At 38.9% G+C, this 23771-nt stretch overlaps 2 protein-coding genes and 1 long non-coding RNA gene across 5 annotated transcripts in view; 2 read left to right on the top strand and 1 right to left on the bottom strand.

Moving 5' to 3' along the window:
* The window catches only part of LOC144062453 (uncharacterized), a 51454-nt gene extending 40618 nt beyond the window's left edge, over positions 1 to 10836 (top strand). Inside the window, exon 4 of one of the 2 annotated variants that reach the window (XR_013296399.1) lies at positions 9772 to 10836. This is a non-coding gene — a long non-coding RNA (uncharacterized LOC144062453). Of the gene's footprint in view, positions 1 to 9768 lie in introns of both variants that reach the window. The other variant, XR_013296400.1, reaches the window with a different exon arrangement.
* A 508-nt stretch (positions 10837 to 11344) lies between these two features.
* Positions 11345 to 22660, bottom strand: hsd11b1la (hydroxysteroid (11-beta) dehydrogenase 1-like a). Of its 2 annotated transcripts, none has more exons than XM_077583833.1 (6): positions 22516 to 22660; positions 16170 to 16300; positions 15893 to 16096; positions 13743 to 13836; positions 13482 to 13647; positions 11345 to 11737 (listed from the first exon to the last, which is right to left on the bottom strand). In XM_077583833.1, exons 2-6 carry the CDS (start codon positions 16239 to 16241, stop codon positions 11554 to 11556), a joined length of 720 nt encoding a protein of 239 aa, XP_077439959.1. In that variant the 5' UTR covers positions 16242 to 16300; positions 22516 to 22660; the 3' UTR covers positions 11345 to 11553. The 2 variants fall into 2 exon arrangements, with proteins under 2 accessions (XP_077439959.1, XP_077439958.1); XM_077583832.1 differs by lacking the exon at positions 22516 to 22660 and adding an exon at positions 19911 to 20333.
* micos13 (mitochondrial contact site and cristae organizing system subunit 13) lies at positions 21059 to 23448 on the top strand. Its single transcript, XM_077583837.1, has 4 exons — positions 21059 to 21229; positions 21549 to 21705; positions 22180 to 22237; positions 22602 to 23448. Exons 1-4 carry the CDS (start codon positions 21201 to 21203, stop codon positions 22697 to 22699), a joined length of 342 nt encoding a protein of 113 aa, XP_077439963.1. The 5' UTR covers positions 21059 to 21200; the 3' UTR covers positions 22700 to 23448.
* The last annotated feature ends 323 nt before the right edge of the window (positions 23449 to 23771 follow it).

Here is a 23771-nt window from a genome sequence, read left to right as displayed (position 1 = left end):
TTAAATTCAGGCTATCCATTGTTTTTGTGTATTTGACACTAACCACATTGCGAAAAGAATCCATTTTGACATTGTTTACATTATGGGCAACAAATGATTGGCTAGGCACAGTTGTGACGTCTCATGTGTACTTAGTTATTTTTAGTTAAATAAAACGCCGGAGGAAAAAAAGTGTTGTGAAACGGTCGGTCAGGTAACTTTGTTATTGTTGCGCAAAGCTAGGATGAAAGTTTAGCCACATCCAGCCATATTACTAAGTAAGCTATTAGTAAGACCTCATTGTTAATCGATTTCTCTGATATAAGAAACTGACCATATGTTAACATAGTGTGGCACAAAGCCAAAAATGACTAACAGTACAGTAGATAGAATTACAAACAGCTCATTGTAAAGGGGCCGATCGGATAACTGTTGACTTTGTGGCTAGCATGACTGTTTAGCTATTCAAAAGACCCAATGCTATGATAAATGTTGAACTTGCCCTTTAAAAAGCAGTTATCCATTGTTTTCCTGCTGTCATATCGCATTCTACCCATGCTGGATTGATGCATCCCTCAGAATAACCCGGTTTAATGCGGCGGGCGACTCATCGCTGAGCAGAGAAAGACGAGAGTCTAGACCTGCTCCCGAGAGGTCATAAATTGCAAAGGCGGTCCCAGATTGGGCCGGCAATTGAGTAGCGGCAGAAGCTCCCTAAAAACCTTCAGCGGGCTGTGTTTCTCTCCCAGTTTAACCCTCTCACCTCATCTCATTGGCCGCCCTTTTATTCGGGAGCCTGATTTATCGGCGGGAGAAAAACAAGCATAGCCCAGCCATCAGCCTGCCGTGTGATAAATGACCTGAGCTGCTATCTTCATCCCGGATGGGACAATCCAGTAGCTGGGAGTTCATGTGAATATGTGACTTTGTTACTCATGAGAATGGTGGCATTTAGGAGAAGAAAAAAGAACAGGTATTGCTATTAACAGCTATAAAAATGAATGAATACTGTATATGATAAAGCCATTTTCTAGTTTTCTCATTGGGGTGCTTCCACCCAACACACACACTTTTTTTCCTTTGTTTTTTTTTTTTGCCAGCCCTGCCTCTTGTTGCCCCGATGCTACACAGCCCCTCTTATCCCCAAATGAAATTCTTTGGAAAGTCATTTTATATCACTCTTTGACTGTTCATTGAACTGTAAAACCACCCCATTGGAAAGCAAATAAAAGGATAGGAGAGGGGCGAGGAGGGAGGGGGATGGGGCAAGGAGGAGAATTATAATTCTTTGCAGGCCTTTAGTATTAACCCAAACACCAGAGCTGTCAGCAGTTCAGAGAGGGAGGTGCGAGGGCCAAACATTCAGTGTTAATTGGCACTTTGTAAGCTCTGAGCCGTCCTTTTGTGAGCGAAGTGGAAGAGAGAGCGAGCAAGGGGGTGGCGGGGGGAGAGGGTCAGCAAAGGGAGGGCAAAGAGAGAGAGAGAGAGAGCGAGAGAGCTCTTGTTCTAGTGAGTTTGTTGGGCCTTGTTGAGGGTGTTTACGGTTCACTTCTTATCCTTTGTTAAATGGACTCCCCCCCCCCAATGAAACAAAAAATGAAAAAGAAGAATTCAGGCTGCCACCCATGTTTGGGGTGACTCTGCCGACCAGCACCATTGCTGCGGGAATCATAGCAATAACAACAATTGGGCTCACATTCATTTTGTTCATTTTGTACTAGAATAGCGCTCACTATTGACAACAAACAGCATGAAAAAAAAATGGAGTACTTTATTTGTTAATTGTCTGGCAATGAATGGCCTTCATTGTGAAGCCATAACCCAACATAAAAAGCTTCTAAAACACAACGTGAGTCAGCGTGAACTTTTCTAGTGGGGAGTACGACGTGGTGGGACAGTACCATTTTGTTAGCTTAATAGCATAATGCTAAGAAAATCAAATTCAACAAACAAGGAGAAAGAATTGTCCCTATTGAACCTTTGCTAATTACAATAACCTGATGTAAAGAGAAAACTATTTTTCAGCTAGCACATTGATATTTTTTATTGAATATTGTGACAATAAGTATTACTCTTTACTGCCACTTTTGGGCAGGTTGCTCTTTTGTATATACAGCCCAAACGGTTCTATTAAGAGATAATTTTGAAGATTTGGGGGGGCGCTAGTGAGTCAATGCCCAAAATTCACCACCTTGCTCAACCAATCATATGAGATGAAAACCCATATGCTTTGTAATTTCACCTCATCCAGCAGTCTGCTATTCCCTGCCTGGAAAGATCAGAGAAACTTTATTAGATACCTGACTCACACATTGTATATGCACACACATTCACTAGAGATGACATAAAATTTAGTACCTGAGGTTTCTGGTTTTACCCAAAAAGTCCCACCTACTTATGAAAGAGAATACAATGTAAAAAAATAATAATAATAATAATAAACTAGAATTCTGTGTGCAAATATGCAGAAAAGTATTTGTCATTTTTGCCCATTTATTGTCACCACTGTGTGACACAATGACAAATGTACGGTAAACCCTTTGCTATTTGCAAATTTACCTATTCACAGCTTTTTTTTTCCTGTGGACCTTATCCTCATCTATTTGCATATTTTTGGGCCCTTTCTGTAATGCCCTGCGAGGCCACAAGATGGTGCCAAAGAGCTGGCTAATAGGAAAGTAGTAGTGGGTGTCAAGAAAGGATCATTGAGGTCTTAGAATGTCGGCGATGAGCTCAATTTAGCCTTATGGTGAATTGAATCAGCATTTCCAGTGCATTTTTTTTTCAAAATATTTGCTGTATTTTTTGGTAGCCCAGCTTTAAGTATCTATGGTTAAGTTATGCTAGATCCATATTGCTAATTTATAAATGGTAGGATGTAATTTACCATTCTTATTTCTTGACAATTAATTGATTGTTAATCCTTTGGGGGATATCAAAAAGGCTCTCCCTCTGGATTTTGACCGATGAAATGTGTGGCATCCGTAGCATATATATAAAAAAACACATTCAAATTGGAATGTTACTGTTACTGCGTCCACACACGCCCACAGGCTTGAGCTTTCGATCCTAACCGTGCTTTTTTTTGTTTTGGTATAAGAATGGGGACATAGGAAGCACATAAGTCGGCTCAACCAAAAATGATAATTAGCTCTCTACTTCCATCTGGTGTATTATGGCTTTTATGACTCTAATGTTAAAAAAATAATTCTACGTTCAGTGATGGGATAAATTAGGTAATCGCGGTAAATGCACTATAACACATCAGGTGTACAGTGCATCAAAAAACATGAAAAATTAGGATTTATAATTGGAGTCAATGGGCCAAAATTTGGACATTTTTACTTTTGTGTACTATAACAATTTGTTTCCCACATATAATAATTTAGAAATTTTGGACAGTGCCATTTTGAACTTCAACATGTTTTGGACAATTGGGTGCAATTTCAGCTCGCAGTGATTTTTTCATATGCTTTATATTTGATATTAATATTAATAAAAAGCCAAAAATTGGACACTTTCCTTACGAGGGTGTTAAGTGTGCCTTTTTTTTTTTTTTAAATAACATCTAGGTACTGGTAAATGTCAATAAAAAAAATTATGAATGCATTTATAGTACGGTGGGACACTTTTTTAAATCATTTTATATGTGTCTTATTACAGTATTTGGATTCATGATTAAAAAAGTTGGTTAAGAGGAAGAGAGATGGGTGGGCAGCCTCATGACAACGGCATCGTTGTCACGAGGCTGGCGCAGCGCACTCAAAGGCGCCTCTGGCCTCGTTCTGTTTCCCTTCCTCACCCCAAGCGAGTGATGTAAATAATAATAGCGGCGCGAGTGAAAGGACACAGGTGTCAACCATTGTGCCGCTCTGAATGGACCTGGGGGGAAGGAGGTCAGGGGCCACCTCGGCCACCTCCTCACACCCACACTTTTTTTATTCACACTGACGCTCCCTTTCACAGGTTTCCGACATGCCCCCCCGCCTCCCGCCTTGTCCCTTTTGCTCACTATCGCCCTTTGTTATCATAGCTCAATGTTTTGTAAAAACTTACAGAGGTCATGCACAAGCTCGTTATTCAGGAAGATTAACATTCTTTTCAAAATTAATCACTGCGCACAATGGGGTAGATCAATGGCTGTATTGGGCTTGAAAAGGTGATGAATGTATATTAGACTTTAAGGAAGTAATCATTTATATGCTTGGTTAGATTTTTAAATCAGTGACAGTCTTATTAGTCACATTAGCACTGTTTTAAAATGTATTTAGCATCTAATCTTATTTCTTCATTCTGATTAATTACAAAGTACATGCCTTTGAAAGGAACAGCGACTGTAATGACAAATTTGCTCTAAATCAGTGGTCCCCAACCACCCGGTACCGGGCCGTGGGCCACTTTGGACCGGGCTGCGGCGGGCCGCAAAGTTGAAAGAATAAAACATACTTACTGTACTTCCTTTTTTTTCCCCCCTGCTTACTTACTGTACTTCCGGTTAACTCTTTGACTGCCAGACATTTTCAGAAACGGGATGTCGCCAGTGCCAGCCGATTTAAGCATTTTGACTGATCTTTCAAGGTCCACAGAAAATGTTGTGTCTGGACTATGGAAACACACATACTACCAAATGAAAGATTGAACTCTCATCTTTCATCAGAAAAAAAAGTTTGTTTCTACCTTATTCCGTTCTTCAGTAATCAACAATAGAAAATGGTTACTTTCACCGAAATTCTCTGTTTTGAAACAAAAAGCGGAGAAAAAGAGCTTTTTGTGAAACAATGTTATTTCATGCACTCTAGTGAATTGTACACTTCTTTTTGTCCATGAATGATGCCACAAACACCTAAATAGTGCTTTACTTCTGTAATACACCACCACCAACAATGAAAAAGTGTTTTTAGATGTAAAATACGTTTATTTCCATTCAACAGTGTAACAATTTGACAAAACAATTTCGCAAACTATTTACAAATGTGTGCAACTGTGATACTATTTACAATTATGTGGATGTTTCAAATATAGTTTTTCTTTTTGTAACACTGCCCTGCATGCAAGGAGAGGGAGCAGGATTTGCACAACAGATTCGTTTCACTTCGATTGTCCGTTTCGCGTGCAGACGTTACACTTTCTTGACGGCCTTTTTTTCCGGGGAATAGCAAGTAGCAGACTACCCACTCCTCCGATGAATATGCATTGGACTCGGGGCACTCTTTGTCGTCCGATTGAACGTCCGCCTGAGCGTGCTCGGTTGTGCTCCGCGTTTTCCGGTGTTAGCATCGCTAGCCCGTGAACCCTTATGACGTCGTCATAGCCGCCGCGTCAGTGCTTCCAACTTCGGCGTCAACCTCGGAGTCACCATCATCATCATCGATGATGATCATCGTCGTCATCAATGTGCTATTTAGCGTTGGTCGATGCCTTTCGTCTTTGAAAAAAATTCCCAAGTGTGAGCTGCTTGCAACCGCCATTGTTCGCTTCTTCAGCCATCTAGCTCCGCCTCACGTCTTCTACTGCCGCGTCAACGCTTCCAACCTCGGTGTCACCATCATCATCGTCGTCATCAACGTGCTCTTTAGCGTTGGTCGATGCTTTTCGTCTTTGAAAAAAAATGCTCGAGCGTGAGCTGCTTGCAAACCGGTCGCCATGTTCTCTTCTCTTCCCTTCCCCAGCCATTGTCCCCTCTAGCTCCGCCTCACGTCTTCTACTGACGCCTACCCAATCTTGTCAAAAGAGAGTCATTGCTGCCATCTAGGGGCCAAAAATAGTCATTAGGCTAACTAGATCTGCTTGAAACTTTCACCACAGCTGGCCAAGGCTTTCCTCCACCCGTTTCCAAAAAAAAAAATAATAATAATTGGAGAACGTCTTTTAACGTCCTTGGCGGCCCTCCGTAGGTTTTTATTAAACGTCATTTAACGGTTTTGGCAGTCAAAGAGTTAATTGATTAGCCGAGGCTAAAAAATATTTTATTTTGAAAAGTGACCGGATTCTCTCTGTTTACGACGGACTCTTGACGCATGTCAAGATGCTCACTATCTCAGTGGCGTAGCGCTGATGCTAATTGACAAGTTCGCAAAATGAGCAAAAAACAGACACATTTGGAAAGTTTCTATGCAACGGAGAAAAGCTCCGTAGCGTTTCTAAAGAAACAACATGCGATCGGGAGAGTCAACGTGCTCTCGTCATTCACCTGACGCAATCCAAGAGTTTTGAGCGCCCCTTTAGGAACGCTACAGAGCCTTACCTTGCTTTCTTTATACGCGTTTCACATTGCTCGGCAGAGAGCTAGCCGCCATTCTACGTCACTAAGCACTGAATGCGTTGCAACATAAATAACAATGGTGGCGTACGTCCAAATAAAGTTTCTACAAAACGTATTAAACTGGAAAAGATTTTTGAAAAATGAAAAAGTGCCATTTTGCCACTTCTTGTCCAGTCAAAATGACATCATTGTTGCTCAGGTCTCAGGTAACAACCAATCACAGCTCAGCTTCAGAAAACAAGTGAGCTGTGATTGGTCGTTGCTTGAGCACTGGGCAACTGTCATGTCATCTTCAGTCGAAAAGAAATGGCAAAATGGCCGCCTCCTGGGATGGATAAAAACAGCTGGATTTTGCTTCATAACTCATATTCCACAAATAGAATATTAATCAGTATGTCATGTTTAGGCTAGTGAGGTCACATATAACATATTTTTGTCAAGAAAAGTTTTTATGGTTGACTTTCCCTTTAAAATAAGAATTGTTCTATTTTCAGACAACGGTTTTGATTGTATCACATTCCAAACTAGCAATTCATTTGCACTCATACACAAGTTTTATATTCTAAGTCAGCGTATCTGATTATTTTCACATCAAGTATGTGACGGTTGACCCCTGCGGGAAGGATTATGGACCCCGGTGCCCTTCATGCTCAGAGAAGCAGCACAAGAAATAATCATAAATTCAGGCTGCCACATGATTGCTGCAGTTGTACAGTACCATGACCATGGATGGGAGACCATATTTATGGCCTGAAACCGGACATTTGTGCTGCACCAGCAAACTTTTGCCGGCTGAAGTATAAAACTAAAGATCAGAGATTTGTTCAAAGTGTTTACTGTTAGTGTGAGAACCGTTTTTTATCATCCTTCAAAGAGGAGTGCCATATTGTGTCGTATGCAATGATGACATTGCAAAAAAAACATTTCGGACCCTTTCACTAATCATTCTAATTAAGTCACACCTTCCCACACAGGCTAACTGTAACATCATTGGTTTGCTTTCCAGTGATTGCAGATGCCATCATTGGACGGAAGAGGCGTCAATCGTTATAGCAGCCCACTGATTGGTTGTGATGTCTCTTGGCATGTGTAAAATGTGGCTAGTACAAGTAAACCTTGTTTATAATTTGCTTATTTATGGCCAACTAACTTTTTATTATTATATAGCGTGGTGCCTTGAGATATGATCTTAATTAGATCTGTTGCCATACCCATAACCCAAAACTCTTAGCATCTCAAATCATCTTTCCAAATTGAAACAAACGGAAATGCCATCAATCCATTTCAGTCTCTCTCTCGCTCGACCGCCCCCACCCGAACAACAAAAATGGTACATGTATTTTAATGATGGGAAATAAACACTCAATGAAATTCTAATTTATACCAAAACAGTAATGACATAATTAAACAGAATAAAAAATAATGAAACCGTTTTTTGTATCAATTGAATGACCATTCTTTCGAGTGTGCCCGCCTTGGCCACCTGGGGGCAGTATAAAACAGACACACAAAAGGATATGCTGTTCATTGAGACGTCTCGGCTGCTCTTACTTAGCTCATCAGTGCGACAGTTATTAGGGGTGTGCCAAAAAATTGATTCTCATAAAATCGTGATTCTCATTTAGTACGATTCAGAATCGATTTTATTTAAATTATTTTATACTGTCTTCCCTTTGTTTGTGTGTGCCTTTATTGGGCGCGCTGTTCATGTTTTGCCTGATTTGGCCACTTAGGGGCAGTGTGGTTCCACACGGTCTGATACACTTAAGTTGTAGCCACATTAGAGAGTAGAAGGAAAAAGTCAGGATCAATTTATTCCAATAAAAGTTGGGGGTTTTTGCAGCGTGGAGCTGTTCTTTTGAGTGATAAAAGTGCCGCGAGTAGAGCACTAATTAGCATTAGCAAGTCAGACTGGAGTAGATCATTACGATTCCGCGAACATCTTTAAATTGAAGCAAAAATCATTGTCAATCGAAAATCGATTCTGAATCGAATCGCACACCCAAAAATCGGAATCGAATCGAATTGTGAGACATTCTATGATTCCCACCCCTAGCAGTTATATTGTCGTTCTTCACAGAGGATAAATAATATCTCACTGTGAGTACTTTCATTGCATTTCTACACGTGTTACTGTTCAATCCATTGCTTAAAGGGTTATAGCACTTCAACATAGATGCTAATTAACATTAAGAAGCTAATGTAAGCTATGTGTTAAGGTGTAATTCTCCCTTGTTTATGTTTAGCAGTAAACTTCAAATGACAATAAACAGGTTGAAGCCTCTTCTTTTTTTTTTTTTTTAACAACTGCTCACTATTTGCCAAAGTGCTGCTTATTGGGAAGTGAGTTGAGTTCACTGCCACCATATGGTTCTCGAACAGTCGAGTCACTCGTATCGGTGTTATAGTATCAGCCCCTGGTGGTGTAGTGATACAATCACCGGACTTTTTGTGTTAATTTGCCACTCAGGGACGGTGTGAGCGAATGGTTGTCTGTCTTTGTAAGTGTCTTGTGATTAACTAGCGACAGTGCAGTCTGTTTTTTCGCCTGAAGTCAGCTGGGATAGGCTCAAGTTCCCCGTGACCCTGAACAGGATAAGCCGTATCGAAAATTATAGTCGTACATGATATGTTATATTTTGGAAGTAACTTGTCCAACCATGACAGTAACAAGGCCAGCTTTTGCCGTGCCTGTTGGGAACAATAATAAAAAAAAGTTTGACGGTCTTGTAGGACAGAAATCCATGTGGCAAGTCAAGATCTATTTACAGCGGAGAGTAAATATACGCACCCTACAACCCAATTCCAGGATATTTCCGAGTCCCGTCCCCGGCAATCTGTGCAGGGAGGAGATGGAGATGCTGGAGAAGGGCGAGGGGATTTATTACCTTGCATTTGGGACGCTAATCTGTTGCAGGTGTTTCTTGTCTGCTCTGCCCCCCCCCCCCCCCCCTCCTCCTCCTCCATATTTGTGACACGAAAGGAGCAATACATTTTTTTTTTCCCAGCATCTGAAGAGAGATTATGCCCGGTCCACAATCCTCTCAAATCATCAAGCGTGTCAAGATAAGGACAAAAGGAACATGCTTTTGATAACTGTTCGCCATCAGTCATACCCACTGTAATATTTATTTTTATTTTTTTTCACTGGCGAGTTGTTGCCTACGATGCTGTTTACCATTTTAACCAGCACTACCGTCACTGGGATTTACCCTTAATTCACCTTTTAATACCACCCCTATCACGTCATTATGGATATATTATTATAGAAACCATCAAAACAACTCGCAGATGCATCCTCTGGAGAAGTTCAGAATCAGTATTGATCTAATTAAAATGATATAACAATATAGCAGGCATTGGATACAGTCCCCCAAAACTCCAACCAATTAAAAATACGATTTTCGGACAAGACATCGCTGCGTGGGAATCTGGAAATAAACAGGAAAAATGCAAACATACCCTTACTTGTTTGTAATGACAACTCACTCCGGGCATACAGTTCTACAAACCCCCATTTCTATCAGCAGGGTACAACCTCTAGGATGTTGGACAATAAAGCAAAGACCACCAGGACGGATTGAGCCAACAGCTTCACAGGATGCCTGTGGTGCCTTTGGACGGGGCGAACAAAGACACAAAAGGAACCCGGTGAGAAAGCCTGGCTCTGCTGGAAGTCTGCAATCACTACCGTGACCAGCTTTGGAATGACAAAACAGAGCAGAGCGCAGATTTGAAGGATCCAGCGGGAGAACTGATACAATCAGAGAGGTTTTCTAACAGTAACGATTAAAATGAGAACTTTTTTTTTTTAATCTGTTTTTCTGTATCAACATTGAATACATTATTATGCTTATTTGTGATGGAGAAAATGCCTTTGAAATTGTTTTAAAAAAAAAATCTTTTGATAGTAATGGCATCTTTAACTAGCTTGACACTACTGCCCTCATGTGGACATGAAGGTACACTTCACAAATTGGCAGTTCTTGACTACCAAGCTTGTCCTGGTTTTCTTAGTGTTTAATTGTAATGTTAAATTAATGACAGTTTTTTAAGATGCTCAGATTTTTGGCAGTTTTTTTTTTCCTGGTTGCACATGTACACTCAAAGCTTGTTTTCATGTTTCTTTACTGGTCACTGTATTTATTTTGTAAATATCAAGCACTTTATATTAAAATGGAAACTTTGTTAAACATCAGTTTTCAGCAAATTTTATTAGGCTCTGCAAAAATCAACGTGGAATATTATATTCAAGTCAATATTATTAAATTATATGACTTCAATTCTCAACAAGCGATCTCAAGGCATTTTACATATTTGAGTAGGCCTAAATCAACGCTCCTCACACATTTAAGTTAATTACCGCTAGCAAGATTTAAATGTAGCCTTACTTCAATGAACAAAAAGAATACAGTCCCGCTTCAACAAAATATCAATGCTAGCAATACTGAGCTAGCTTTAGCACTGTAAACAAACCCACGTTAGGTGTGCCTGCTACATTAGTAGCATTACTTTTTCGTAAAAGTGTTACTGCTTTGTTATCAGTTTGGAGATTTTTTTTTTCTAAAAGGTACTACTTTGCCAAGATGGCCCATTTCCCCCCCAAATATATATATATTTTTTTTTTGGATCAAAAATGTGAAAATACTGTAGCTTCAGTTTGTACTTTCAACTGTATTAATTTGTTTAGGAGAAATCAGACTATTCTGGAAATATGTAATAAATCTGGACCTCTTTAACTTTAAACTGAGAATTTCTGTTCATCAGTGTTCATATTTCACATGCTTAACTCCGTAGAAGTTGTAACGAGTAAGTGCTGAGAGGTTAGAATAATTCAATTGCCATCTTTTGATTGTGCATCTTTCTTAAAATTAAATCTAGCAATCAGTAACCTTCTTCTCCTTTATAACCTACCGGTATTCCCCCCATCTTGCCTCTCAGGCAGGATGCCTCATCATGCCACATTAGCACAAACTCAGATGCTTTTTAAAAAAAAATTGTGCGCCCCCACGGCTTTTGGTTTCTTGGTTTGCGGTATGGGAGAACAAACTGCCATTTCGTCACTGGATCACTGTGGGAAAAAAACTTGATGTGCAATAAGAAAACATTTCAATTTAGTATTTAGGAACATGATCTGTTTGCATGTGAGCAACGTAGTAACAACAAGGCAAACATTTCAAAATGAACAATTTGGATTGTTGAATACATCAAGACAGTAACGCATACGGATACATTTTAAATATAATTCTTTCAAAATTCTGAACCCACCACTGGAATTGAGGGCAGTTGTAGCCCTACATGTAAATGTACGTTCACGGTGTGTAGCTGTAGGACTTTTGTATCGCGTAGTCCCTGGCGTCGGGGAAAAAGTCTCTGATAAGCGTCACGATGTAAGTGTACCAAGGGTAGAAGAGGTCGCGCTGTCTGGTGGCTCCCGTCTTGATGATGTTCAACGCCGCTTCGCTGGCCGGGTAGGCTTTGACGTGACTGACGTCCCTGGGACACAAAGAATCACTGCACTTAACCACGGCGCCGCCTGTTTGAGTGTTTGTCACCGCATGTTGTGCTTTCTGCGCCGTGGCTAAAAGGTGCTTATCTGTGAAACTTTTTTGGTCTCAAATGTATGAAAAGCTGCAGTTGAATTCAGGCCGTCGTGGTGAAATTAGCGCCCGTGTGGTCTTTACGGTATTATATTGGAACAGTCGCGGCGGCCAAATCCCTTGACTGGGCGGGCGAGTTGTCTCTTTGTTAGCATGGGTGAGATTTGTTCTTCTATCAAGCGCGGGGAAAAAAAAAATGTGAAGGGCTATCTGATCATACGAAAATGTGCACACACACAAAAACCTACTACTGCTTTGTTTTCTTTGTAATATGACATTGGAATAGTTCAAGAAGAGTCCTGATATGCTTCTTTATCTACATGACCGAAAACAACGTCCTACTTCAATTTTCAGAATAAAACAAGCTTCTTCTTTTTTTTTTACAGCTTGCAGTGTTTCACTGAAATAGTCACGATAGGACATGATATGCTACTGTGCTACACCGGTTAGGCTGGTTGAGAGGAAGTATTGTAATTGGAGAACCTTATAGAAAATAGAGCTGCTTTAACTTGTTTGGTTTTTTTGGCAGTATTAAGTTGGAATTTTGACAGTACAATGATCTGTAATGGAACTTGAATTGACTGGCATCACCGCAATAGTCATGACAGTGCATGATATGCTACTCTACATTCATTCCTAAAAAATAAAAATAAAAAGTTTCTGTTTTGAAGGGTGTATCTGTTTAACTAAAATGTCTGCAAATCTAGCGGCGGTCAAGCTAACCAAATGTATGCATTTTTTTTATTTTTAAGTATTTCATTAAAATAGTCCATGATATGCTGCTGTACTTGATTTGACTTTAATTCACTAACTACATACATCATGGCTGTATGCTGGAGAAATACGGTAAGCTTTATTTGTCTTGTTTGCTCAATTCTTTTGAATCAGTTAAGACAGTGTATGATATGCGGCTGCACCAACTGTACATAACTGGGATCGACATCCTAAAATAATCATGCTGAACTAAAAATATGTACAAATCCGCAGTCTTGCATTACAATTTTTATGACAGTGCATGTCATGCTGCTGTACCTTCTTTCCTAAAAAAAATAACAAAAAATCTAGTTTAAGGGCCTTATCTGTTTAACTAAAATGTATGCTAATCTGCAGATATAGAGGTGGCAAGCTAACCAAAATTGTACGTGTTTGTAGTATCATTATAATAGTCATGATACGTGACAACTTTACATGGCAGTAGATCAGATTTGACTTTAATTCATATGACTATATACGTCATGGTGGTCTGCTGGTGAAAAAAAAAAAAATGTACCATTTTTATATTGTTTGCACAATTCTTTCGAACCAGTTGCGAAAGTGTATGATATGCAGCTGCACTGACATCCTAAAAATAATCCCGCTAAACTCAAATATGTACAAATCTGCAGAGAAATACGGGCTCTACGCAATATGGCGTTAGTCGCTGTAAAAAAAAAAATCATACTTGAAATCATGACATACTGGCAAAGAAGCTTTTTTTGCTGTTTTGCACTCTTACCCCGTCATATGCTGCTATGCTTCCAAAACAAAACTCCTTTTGTACATTCTGTGTTTAATCTTATCTGTGAACAGAGTTGGCCGCGCTCCAGCATTGAGCAATAAATGTGCTTGGCCCGGTCAACGTGCTCTCGCTGCAGACTTACTTGACTTTCTCCATGGCTGAGTCGGTGTCAATGAGGCCCAGCGTGCACGTCGTTATGGACACGTTGCTGTTCTTCATGGCCAGCTCGTGAGTGAGAGCCCCGAAGAAACCATTCAAGGCAAATTTGGTCGACGTGTACGGAGCCACAAAGGGGCTGCTCAGTTTACCTGTTGGCGTATCAACAATAGTCTTGTTGGAATGCGGGACAAAAGTCATTCCGGGTAAAAATGCGGTGTGTTCGTAGTGGCGGCGGCGAACTTACCTAAAACGGACGAAACGACCACGAGCGAGCCTTTACTTTGCTCAAGGGAGGGGAGCGCTTTCCAGGCCATCTGAGCGTAACTCAAGAAGTTGACCTTTTGGAAGGACGCACAATCATACACAAGTGAAATCAAAGTCTCTAAATGCGCTATACATGTTTGAATAGAATTGCTGAAAATATGCACAAGACTTAGATTTATAAATATTTTTAAAACTTTTTTTAACCCCCATTTTTCCACCCTTTTTTGTGGAAAATGCATATTGAATGTTTATCAGCATTTTAAAAAAATGAAATAATTTTTGATTTTTTTTTTTTGTTGTTTCCCCTAATGCATTTCTTTTTTTTTCTTTTTTTTTTTTTTCCTGGAGAGCTCAGTATTGTTCATTGGATTTGACATGTCATCATTGCTCTCCTTTTTTTTTTTTTTTTTAATATATATATATATATATATATATATATATATATATATATTTTTTTTTTTTTTTTTTTTTGTATGTGGGTGAGTGTGAGTGTGTGTATTCATTAGTTCACCTAAAACCTATTAAAAAAATCCCATACGAATAATATAATATAATAATAATAAATTGCCAAATGCAGAAACATCAATGTAAGTTATCACGATGTAGTGGCTCTCGCTAACAGGCAGAATTAAGTAACCAGAATTAGGTTAAAAAATTCTATATACGTAGACCATGTTTCTATAAATTTTGATATTTGGTTTTTATTTGAGGCAGATATTTTTTCCATTAAAATGTGATTTATGAGGAGTTTAGACCATTGGTCGATATTCAGAGTTTGTTTATTTTTCCAGTTAACAAGAATTGTTGTTTTTTTGCGATAGTAAGGGCTACAAGTGTAGATTGAAATTGTTTATGTGGTAAGTCAGTTGTTAGGTCACCTAGCAAACACAAGTTTGGAGATAAAGGTATCCTACAGTCCAAGATAGTGGAAAGTTTTTCGAAGACTTCCCCTAATGCAATTCAATGGCAGTCAATTATACACAGATTTTCGCTATTCACAGGTCAGCCCCGAGTAGTGGCGGCCCCAATATATAGCGACAGTGTTTTTCACAATTTCTTTTTTCCCTCATTTTTTGGGGCATTGCTAAAACAGCTAACATTGTTAGTGCTAATGCTACCAGTGAATATGAAATCCTATTGACGGTTTAATAGAAAATATTTCTACAAATAAAAAATGCTCACACATTAATGCTGTAGTAACACACACTAATCACAGGCATATATAGTTCCTAATCTGTAAAAAAAAAAAAAAAAAAAAGTTATAGTAATAAAGATAAATGGCAACATTCTTCTACTCCTTTTTTTTTTTATGTAAATGTGTATCTCTGTGCATTCACTGCACTGTACTGCCCCTAAGAGGCCAAGGCATGCACAGTAGGTATTTATTTATTTATCTATATTATTATTATTATTGGTGCTATTGTTTTAAAACATTTTTATTTTTATTCATATTTTACATTATTTATTTTATTAGATCCGGTTGTTCTTTTAAAGTTATAGTTGAGTTTTTGGTAGTTGAATTAACACTTTCAATTTTGTTTATTAATCATGCTTTCAATGTCAATCAAAAATAATGGAGATTATTGTTTTTTTCTTAAAACGGCCTAACCCGTTTTTACTGCTGATATTACTTACCATTAAAGCTAGCCTGGGCACTACACTCTAAAAACAGTTGGGTCCAAAAGTAACCCAATTATGGATCAAAAATGGACCGATCCGGTATGGGATTTTTTAATAGGTTTTAGGTGAACTAATGAATACACACACACTCACTCGCATGCACGCACATACACATAAAAAAAAAAGGTAGAGCAATGATGATGACATGTAAAATTACCGAATGAACAATACTGAGCTCTCCAGGAAAAAGAGAATAAAAATAAAAATATGGACCGATCCACTTTATGGTTCAATTTGACCCAATTTTCTGGGTTGTTTTATACAAAATGACCCCATTTTTGACCCAAGTAAAGGATCTGACCAATATTTATGAGTTGTTTTACGCCGAAAGACACATTTCTTGACTCAAAGTTGGGTCAAATCGACCCAAGTAGAGAATCGGTCCATTTTTGAACCATAGTTTTTAGAGCGTACTGTACAACTTTCACAAAGTATGTCGTCATGGCATACCTTCATCAGCCACTCGAGGTGCTGCACGTCGCCCTCCCACATGCTGAAGGGGGTTGATCCAATGTGGTTGAGAACCAGGTAGTCCAGACCTCCGAGCTGATCTACAGCGAAATCCACCACCTTCCCCGGGTCAGAGTCACTGCTCATGTCCGCTGCTATGTATAGGGTCTTCTGAGCTCCCATGCTCAGGCACTTTTCCGCCACCTAGAGGCCACAGAATGACAGTTGACGGAGGCGGAACTCCTCGTTCCTTTTAAAAATCCCTTTTTTAACCAACCTGCTGTAAGACTTTTTCCCTCCTCGCCGTAATGACGATCTGGGCGCCGAACTTGGCGTAGTGATAGGCCATTTGTTCGCCGATACCGGTGCTCGCCCCGGTCACCAAGACCCTCGCACCTCGGAGGGATTCTGAAAGAAAACGGAATTGTGTCAAGGGTCCTGAAATACACATAATGTACTTTTTTAAAACACATTTTATGTTGGGGTACTAGTTGTATGGTGACATCTCCATTTTTTTTTTTAAAGATCTTCTTTAATACTGTCCAGGGAACCGAGAAGCTGTTTACGTGTTTCGGTAAGTGCTGCTGTTTTGATTAGCTTAGTAGTGTGGGCAAACGGAATCTTGATAGATTCACTGTTTTTTTTTTTTTTTTTTAATTTAATAGAAAAGGGCAGAATAAATGTTACATTTGCCTCACATTTCTGAAGTTCAAAAGAACTTCATGAATGGAGTTTTTTTTTCTTCCCTCAAAATCCGCAAAAAACTAGAGGAGGTATGCAAGCGAAATCGTTTCCTTTTCATTCTTTGCAGTGTGACGACGGTAGCACCACAGTGATCGAGTGGTTAGCACTCGTGCCCCAGGGTTCGAAACTCGGCTCCAGCCTTCCTGTTGTGACCTTTGCGTTTTCTCCCCGTGCTTGGATGGATTTTCTCCGGGTACTCTGGATTCGTCCCACGTTCCAAAAACATGCATGCTATAGGTTCATTGAAGACTCTAAGATTGAAGTGTGAATATAAGGGTGAAGAGTTGTTTATCTTAAGGCGCGTTAATGGTTGGCTGGCTGCCAGTCCAAGGTGTACCGACACCTCGTCCCGCAATCAGATAATCATATGTGTTACTGTGTTTAAAAAATAGCAGTGGTTTGAACGTTCTTACAGTAATCAATGCTAATTTCCATGAGCCCAACAATGGAAATCTACATTATATGTTAGCATTAAGCTAGTGAACTTCCACTAGACAACGTTACATAGTTTGGTTGAACATTATGTTGTGTTGTCTTTTGTTTTATGTGTCATTGTTTCTACATGATTACGAGGTAACATTTTTGGCACTGACGGACATAAGGTTTACACGTCAGCTTTCTCAAAGGAGAGTGCTGATAATTGATCAACTCATTCACTGCCATTGACGGGTAAAAACGTAAAATTCATCTGAACTATTTCTATTAGTTTAACATTTTTTCCTCTTTTGTTAACACGAGTATGAAAAGATAGATTTTTTTTATTGTACATTTAGAACAGATATGAAATTTGTAATTAATCGTGAGTTAACTAGTGAAGTCAAACGATTAATTACGATTTCAATTTTAATCACCTGACGCCCCAAAATTTTAATAATCTCTTTTTTTTTTAATTATTCATTCACTGCCATTGACGGCTATAAACATCGAAAATTCATTTTAACAATTTATATTAGTTTAACATTTTTTTTTCCACTTTTGTTAACAAGAGTATGAAAATCTGGACTTTTTTTTTCATTGTACATTTAGAACAGATATCAAATTTGCGATTAATCGTGAGTTAACTAGTGAAGTCATACGATTAATTACAATTAAAAAATGTAATTGCCTGTCGCCCCTAATTTTTAATAATCTTTTTTTTTTATGAATTTATGGCAGTGAATGAGTCAAATCGATTGATTAATGTCAAATCGATAGAGCCGCTTGGCTACGATATGTCCTCATAACACGTAAGCAGCACTTATAATGTCAAGGTGACAAAAGGGACTAATTTAAGTTGAGCTATCATTGCTATCATTGGTTAAAGTGCGACGCTATCTGACCTCAGAGGCAGGATGACGCTAAACAACAAATGAAGTGCACCGACACAAAATGAATTCAAGTCCCTTTTCTATGAAGAAAAACACTTTGATCTTTTGCCATCTTATCTCCAATTAGCACAGGCTATCAATGACTAGTTAAATTAGTGTTGCTATAGTTTCATGTGGTCTGGAACTAGCACAGAGATTCATTTTTTTTTTTTTTTAATTATCTTCCATCTTTCCATTGAAACATCCCATGGTTTCATTTAAATGTTCAGAAAGCCACGTTACAAACAAACCCTGTGTGGTCTGAGTCACAAGCATGTCAAATAATGTACAATTACACACTAACTTTGTAGCTCTCTTTACAAATTATTCCGCAGGCGAAAACGTTAAAGTTGTGCCAACGTCATAAAGTTGTAATTTGTTCTCCAAACTGATATTCTGCACTCTGCGGCTTCATATTACCCAGAATTCACAGGAGGAGGATGTACAGTAATTGCTGCTAGAGGGCATATGTTGGAACCACCATAGTACAGTATTATACTCCATCCATCCATCCATCCATTTTCTTGGCCGCTTTTCCTCACAAGGGTCGCGGGGGTGCTGGAGCCTATCCCAGCTGGCTTCGGGCAGTAGGCGGGGTAAACCCTGAACTGGTTGCCAGCCAATCGCAGGGCACACAGAGACAAACAACCACACTCACATTCACACCTAGGGACAATTTGGAGTGTTCAATTAACCTGCCATGCATGTTTTTTTTGGAATGTGGGAGGAAACCGGAGTACGCGGTGAAAACCCACGCAAGCACGGGGAGAACATGCAAACTCCACCCAGGAAGGCCGAAGCCCGGACTCGATCTCACGTCCTCTGCACTGGGAGGCGGACGTGCTAACCAGTCAGCCACCGTGCTGCCCAGTATTATACTGTACTACATATAAATGTACACTACATAAAATAATATAATTAAATCATTCAATAATATTTGTTCTGTCTTGTAAATGGGCCTCATGATATTTTTATTTTTTCCTAAATACCACAATACAGACGTGACTAATTGATTGATTTAATTTAATTTTTTAGAAATTAACTATCCTTGGTATACAGGTATCCTGAGGTTTGTGTTTATGTCGAAAAAAAAACTGTCTACTAGCAATAATAAAAAAAAAAAGGTATAAGTCTCGGTGCACTTGTATTTTTATTTATTTTTGTCATATAATTAAAAATATAAGCGCACAGAGACTTTCCTAACATGTATGATCAAGTAGTGAGTATAAAAATATAAGTTACGTAATAAAGAATATTTAAAACATAAGCACATTATGACTATTAAAAAAAACAATGAAAGCATGCAATATAAAATAACTGCAATACTGTTATGAACATTAGTAATCACATTTATTTGCATAAACAGCTCAAGGGAGGACATTGCATTACTGTTTACAACATCCACTATTGCATTCTATTTCAAGCAGGGTCTTGTAACATTGACGTTTGAACCAAACAGAGTTGCAAATACTGCATTTCTTTAAGATATTTCCCCCTCATAAAGCGAACCAAATCACAATTCTTATGTAAATAGGAATAGTTTTATACTGTACATTACTTCTAATGCATGCATCTATCACAACACTGATGGTATCGATTAAAACCTCCACGTTTCATTCTAGCAAAATAAAGAACTGAGGTAAAGCTATCCGCTCTTCATTTCAAATTCGCCTTTCCTCTTTGCCCTTTTCTAAGACTTACGGTAGTATGCGCAAAGGGACGCGGAGAACGAAACGTCCCTTTGCGCATATTACCGTAAATCCTAGAAAAGGGCGAACAGAAAGGGTGAACTTGAAACGAAGAGCGGGCTGGCTTGCCTCCGTAAAAAGAAGAGGCGTCTAGCTTTACCGCAGTAGAAGAAAAAGAAGAAGAAAAAGAAGAAGAAGAAGAAGAAGAAGAAAAGAAAGTGCAGAAGAGAGCAAACTTACCCGCGTTGAATGTGGGCGCATTCCACTTGACAGCGAGCAGAACCACAGCAACACTTGCGAGCAAGACTTTGGTCAACGTTTTCATGTTGTAAACTAATTATAATTTAGATTAAGTCGGTAAGTAAAAACACACCCAGCTGACTGAATTACCTTGCATGAGAGTGAATAGTAAATCCAGGGCTGTTTTATGTAAACCCTTCCCACTTGGCATATGCAAACCAGGGGTGTGGACAGTTAAGATAATTTAACATGAATCAGTGTTTGCTCTCATTTTTAAAATACGTTTAATCCCTTTTAGGAAGTCAAATTTAAAAAAAGATACTAGCTATAAAACTGGAAGTGACTTTCTGTTTTTACATATCCTTATTATTAACTTGTTTTTTTATTGTCACAAGCCAAAAAGTGTTCTGACGTAACAACAAATTTGCGTGCTAGCACTTGTTGGACCGGTACACACTGGGAGTGTTTTGTTCACTTCACTCAGGGGGTAAAAATGGGAATTTTGAATTTACGCTGCCGTTGGTGAATACAATTAAACACAAATTAGAATCAGTGAATGTGTACAATCAATCTTTATTTCAGACTTTGTTTGAGGTCCATAACAAAGACAAACCGGGAATAGGCTATACAATTACAGCACATATATTATTTGTTTAGTTTTTTTGTTTTGTTTACAGTTGTAAGGAGATGAGCTCCATTATTGGTGGGAATGTGCTGGGATCACGGATTTACATAATACCGTGGCTGGAATACGGAGCCACGACGCAAGCAAGAGACCCTCCCCTACACGACGTCACAAAATCATGTAACAGGAAGGCCAAAAGTTTTTTGTTTTTTTTTAGGAAGACCAAAAGGTGAGCGAATGCCAACAAGGGCTTTTGTTACAAATTACGGCCACGGATAGATTGTTTTGACTTGTGGACTCGTGTAATGAATCACGTTTGTATATGCATCGACATGAAGTGCACATTTTGAGAATAAATGAGGAAAAAAATATCTTTGATGTACTTCTTTTTTCTTTTCTTTTTACATCTATTAACGTGTTTATAAATAGTTGGTTCATTGTATAAGGTTAAGAGGAGAAAATGGAACGTGAAAAATTACAAATATCAAAACAAAGAATGCCGATTTACGACACTTGCCGTAAACCCTGATAGTTTTGAAAATGTGAAACTTTATTGAAACACTCTTATGGACAAACAGCGTGTCCTTCAGTCCAGTCTGGTTTTGGTGCGCTTCTTGAACCAAGAATCGAGGTCGGTTTGAAAGGAAAGCCCTCTTTTGTGGACCATGGCTACAAAGATTTTCCCTGTCATCAAGTAAGTGTTACTAACTCCCTCTTGTAATTTGTTGCCGCTGTGGTCGGCTAAACCGAGGCGTGTAACTAACCAGCTAGCCAGTTCTAACAGACGAAGCCAAAGTTGTCTTTCTGGAGTCGGGTGTCAATTTTAAGTAGATACTATTCAACGCATTCTTGCTATGTTATGGCTATTTTCTGTGTTGTACTCTTCTCAACGTCCTGCATCAATGAGCTAATGTTCTAGAGTTAGCAAAAACAAGCTAAGGACACATTGACTTCATTGGTTGTGACGTGTTGGACAAGAATTGCTTACGTCATCCCCCCCTCCCCATTTCCAGATTGGCCACGAAGGTGACCATTGCAGGTGGGGCTCTTTACGTCGCCTATGACTCCGGGCTCCTGGGCACTAGCGAGCAGGGCTCCGAGGCTCTAGGGCGGGCCAGAGCGGCCATACCGCCCGCTCTGGAGGAGTGGATGAAGTACTTTGGCTCGGAGGTGACATCCTAATATCTAGACACCTTTTCAGGGTTTCTCGTTTTACGACGGAGTTCGGTTCGTACGGCAGTGACGTAACCTTTGTACGTAAATCTGAACGATAACGCGTCGTTCATTAGACCACGGTAATGCAGTAGTTGTAATTACAGTATTTTTTTTTAGGAAAACAAGAACAATCTAATTAAAAACCGTATGTATGGTGCTAAATTCAGCGTGATGATTTATTCCTAGTCCGAGCTGTATTCTTTAAGTAACCTATGCCAGCGCAATAGTAAAGTCATAGTTACCAAAAATACTTGTATGAAAAATACTGGTAGGTCATGAATATAAAACAAATTAAAAACAGTTAAGTACAGTGGTACCTGATTGTGTAACATAACATGTGACAGCGTATTCTCATGCCACAATTGAATAAACTTTAATGTCACTAGATGGATTTAGAATGGAGTGTAATCTCTCTGGCTGTCTTCTCAGGCTAAGATTCCAGCAGTACCCCAGGTTGAATTTTCTCCAGTCCAGGCCTGGAATTCTGGTGAGCAACAACAACAACAAAAACGGCACAATGCTTTCAAAGTCAAAACAAAACCTGAACTTCAAACCTTCAGCATTCAAGATTTCAGCTCTCTGAGCGTCGAAACGACTTGGTTTCTTATTTGTTTTTCAACAATGAGCAAAACGGTTACAATAACCAAAGAACCAGAGATGTACTTGACTAAGGGTCTTTCTGCTCAGTCCAGTATGAGCAACATGCTTAATTAAACGTCAAATGCATACAGAAATGCTAACATAATTACAGTCATGATCACATACCTTTTGGTTGAACTTTTGTTTGACTCTATTGTTTCTTGTTGATTCCGTCTAAGTAGGTTGCTAATATTTGTTTGTCTCTATTGCAGGGGTGCGGTCGTCCATTTCAGCTCTGTCAGAGGGACCAAGAAAAGCAACCGAATATTCTACTCGGGGCTTGCAATATGTTAAAGATCTGGCCAAGTAAACCGTAACATCTGTGGACAAGCGGATGATTATCAAAACGTCTTTATCACTTTGCACTTGACTGGCATGTCCTCAAAACAGCTTTTGTCTGTTGAGCAGGTTTGGGCAACATAAGGCAGGTAGGCCACATATTTTCAGTGAGAACAGACATTTTTTTTTAATTTAAGGTCACAAATGCTCAGAGTGAAATAATAAACATTTAACTCATTCACTGCCATTGACGGTTATAGACGTCAAATATTCATTTGAACTATTTCCATTAGTTTAACATTTTTTTCCACATTTGTTAGAAAGAGTTTGAAAACCTAGCATATTTTTTTCTGTACATTTAGATATAAAATTTGTGATGCAATTATGATTTTAATTGCCCAACTCTCCTAATTTGTAATTGTAATTAATCGCATGACTTCAATAGTTAACTCACGATTAATCATAAATTCGGTATCTGTTCTAAATGTACAATAAAAATAAATAAATCTAGATTTTCATACTCTTATCAAAAGTGGAAAAAAATGTTAAACTAATAGAAATAGTTAAAATACATTTTTGACGTCAATGGCTGTGAATAAGATAAGTGTCATTAAATTGTCCACTTGCAGGTCTAAAATGGCCCCTGATAGAAAGAAAGGTTCCTCACCTGTGTTCAATAGAAGAAACGTCCACAAAGTTGTTCAATTCAAGAGACGTAGGTTGTGATATTGTATATATTGCTATAATCTAAAGTTTTTAAATAAACAACCAACTGCTCCATTTGTGTCTCTTGCCCAAATCTTGTACTGTTTGGCCTGATATTTCATCGATCGTTATGGTTCTACAAGTTCACCCCACCTCCCCAAAATGAGCTGGGATTAGGCTACATCTCCCTGCTCCAACAATGATTATCTGCATTTGTATCGCTACAAGTACATGTACATAACGTATAGGTCAAAGTAGTATGCTTGAAAGATTTTTGAAAAACGTGCAAATTCCTAGAATGAGTTCCCAAGGGCAAAGATAAGAGCAAAAGAAAAGAAGTCACAATTTATTTTTTAAATAGTTTTATGGGCGAACGGTAGAATGACAAGTCCCACAAG

Source organism: Vanacampus margaritifer, chromosome 13 (assembly GCF_051991255.1).
Source record: "Vanacampus margaritifer isolate UIUO_Vmar chromosome 13, RoL_Vmar_1.0, whole genome shotgun sequence".
Taxonomy (NCBI): domain Eukaryota; kingdom Metazoa; phylum Chordata; class Actinopteri; order Syngnathiformes; family Syngnathidae; genus Vanacampus; species Vanacampus margaritifer.
The sequence above is the reverse complement of the archived record's forward strand: the minus strand, read 5'-3'. Positions and strand labels throughout refer to the sequence as shown.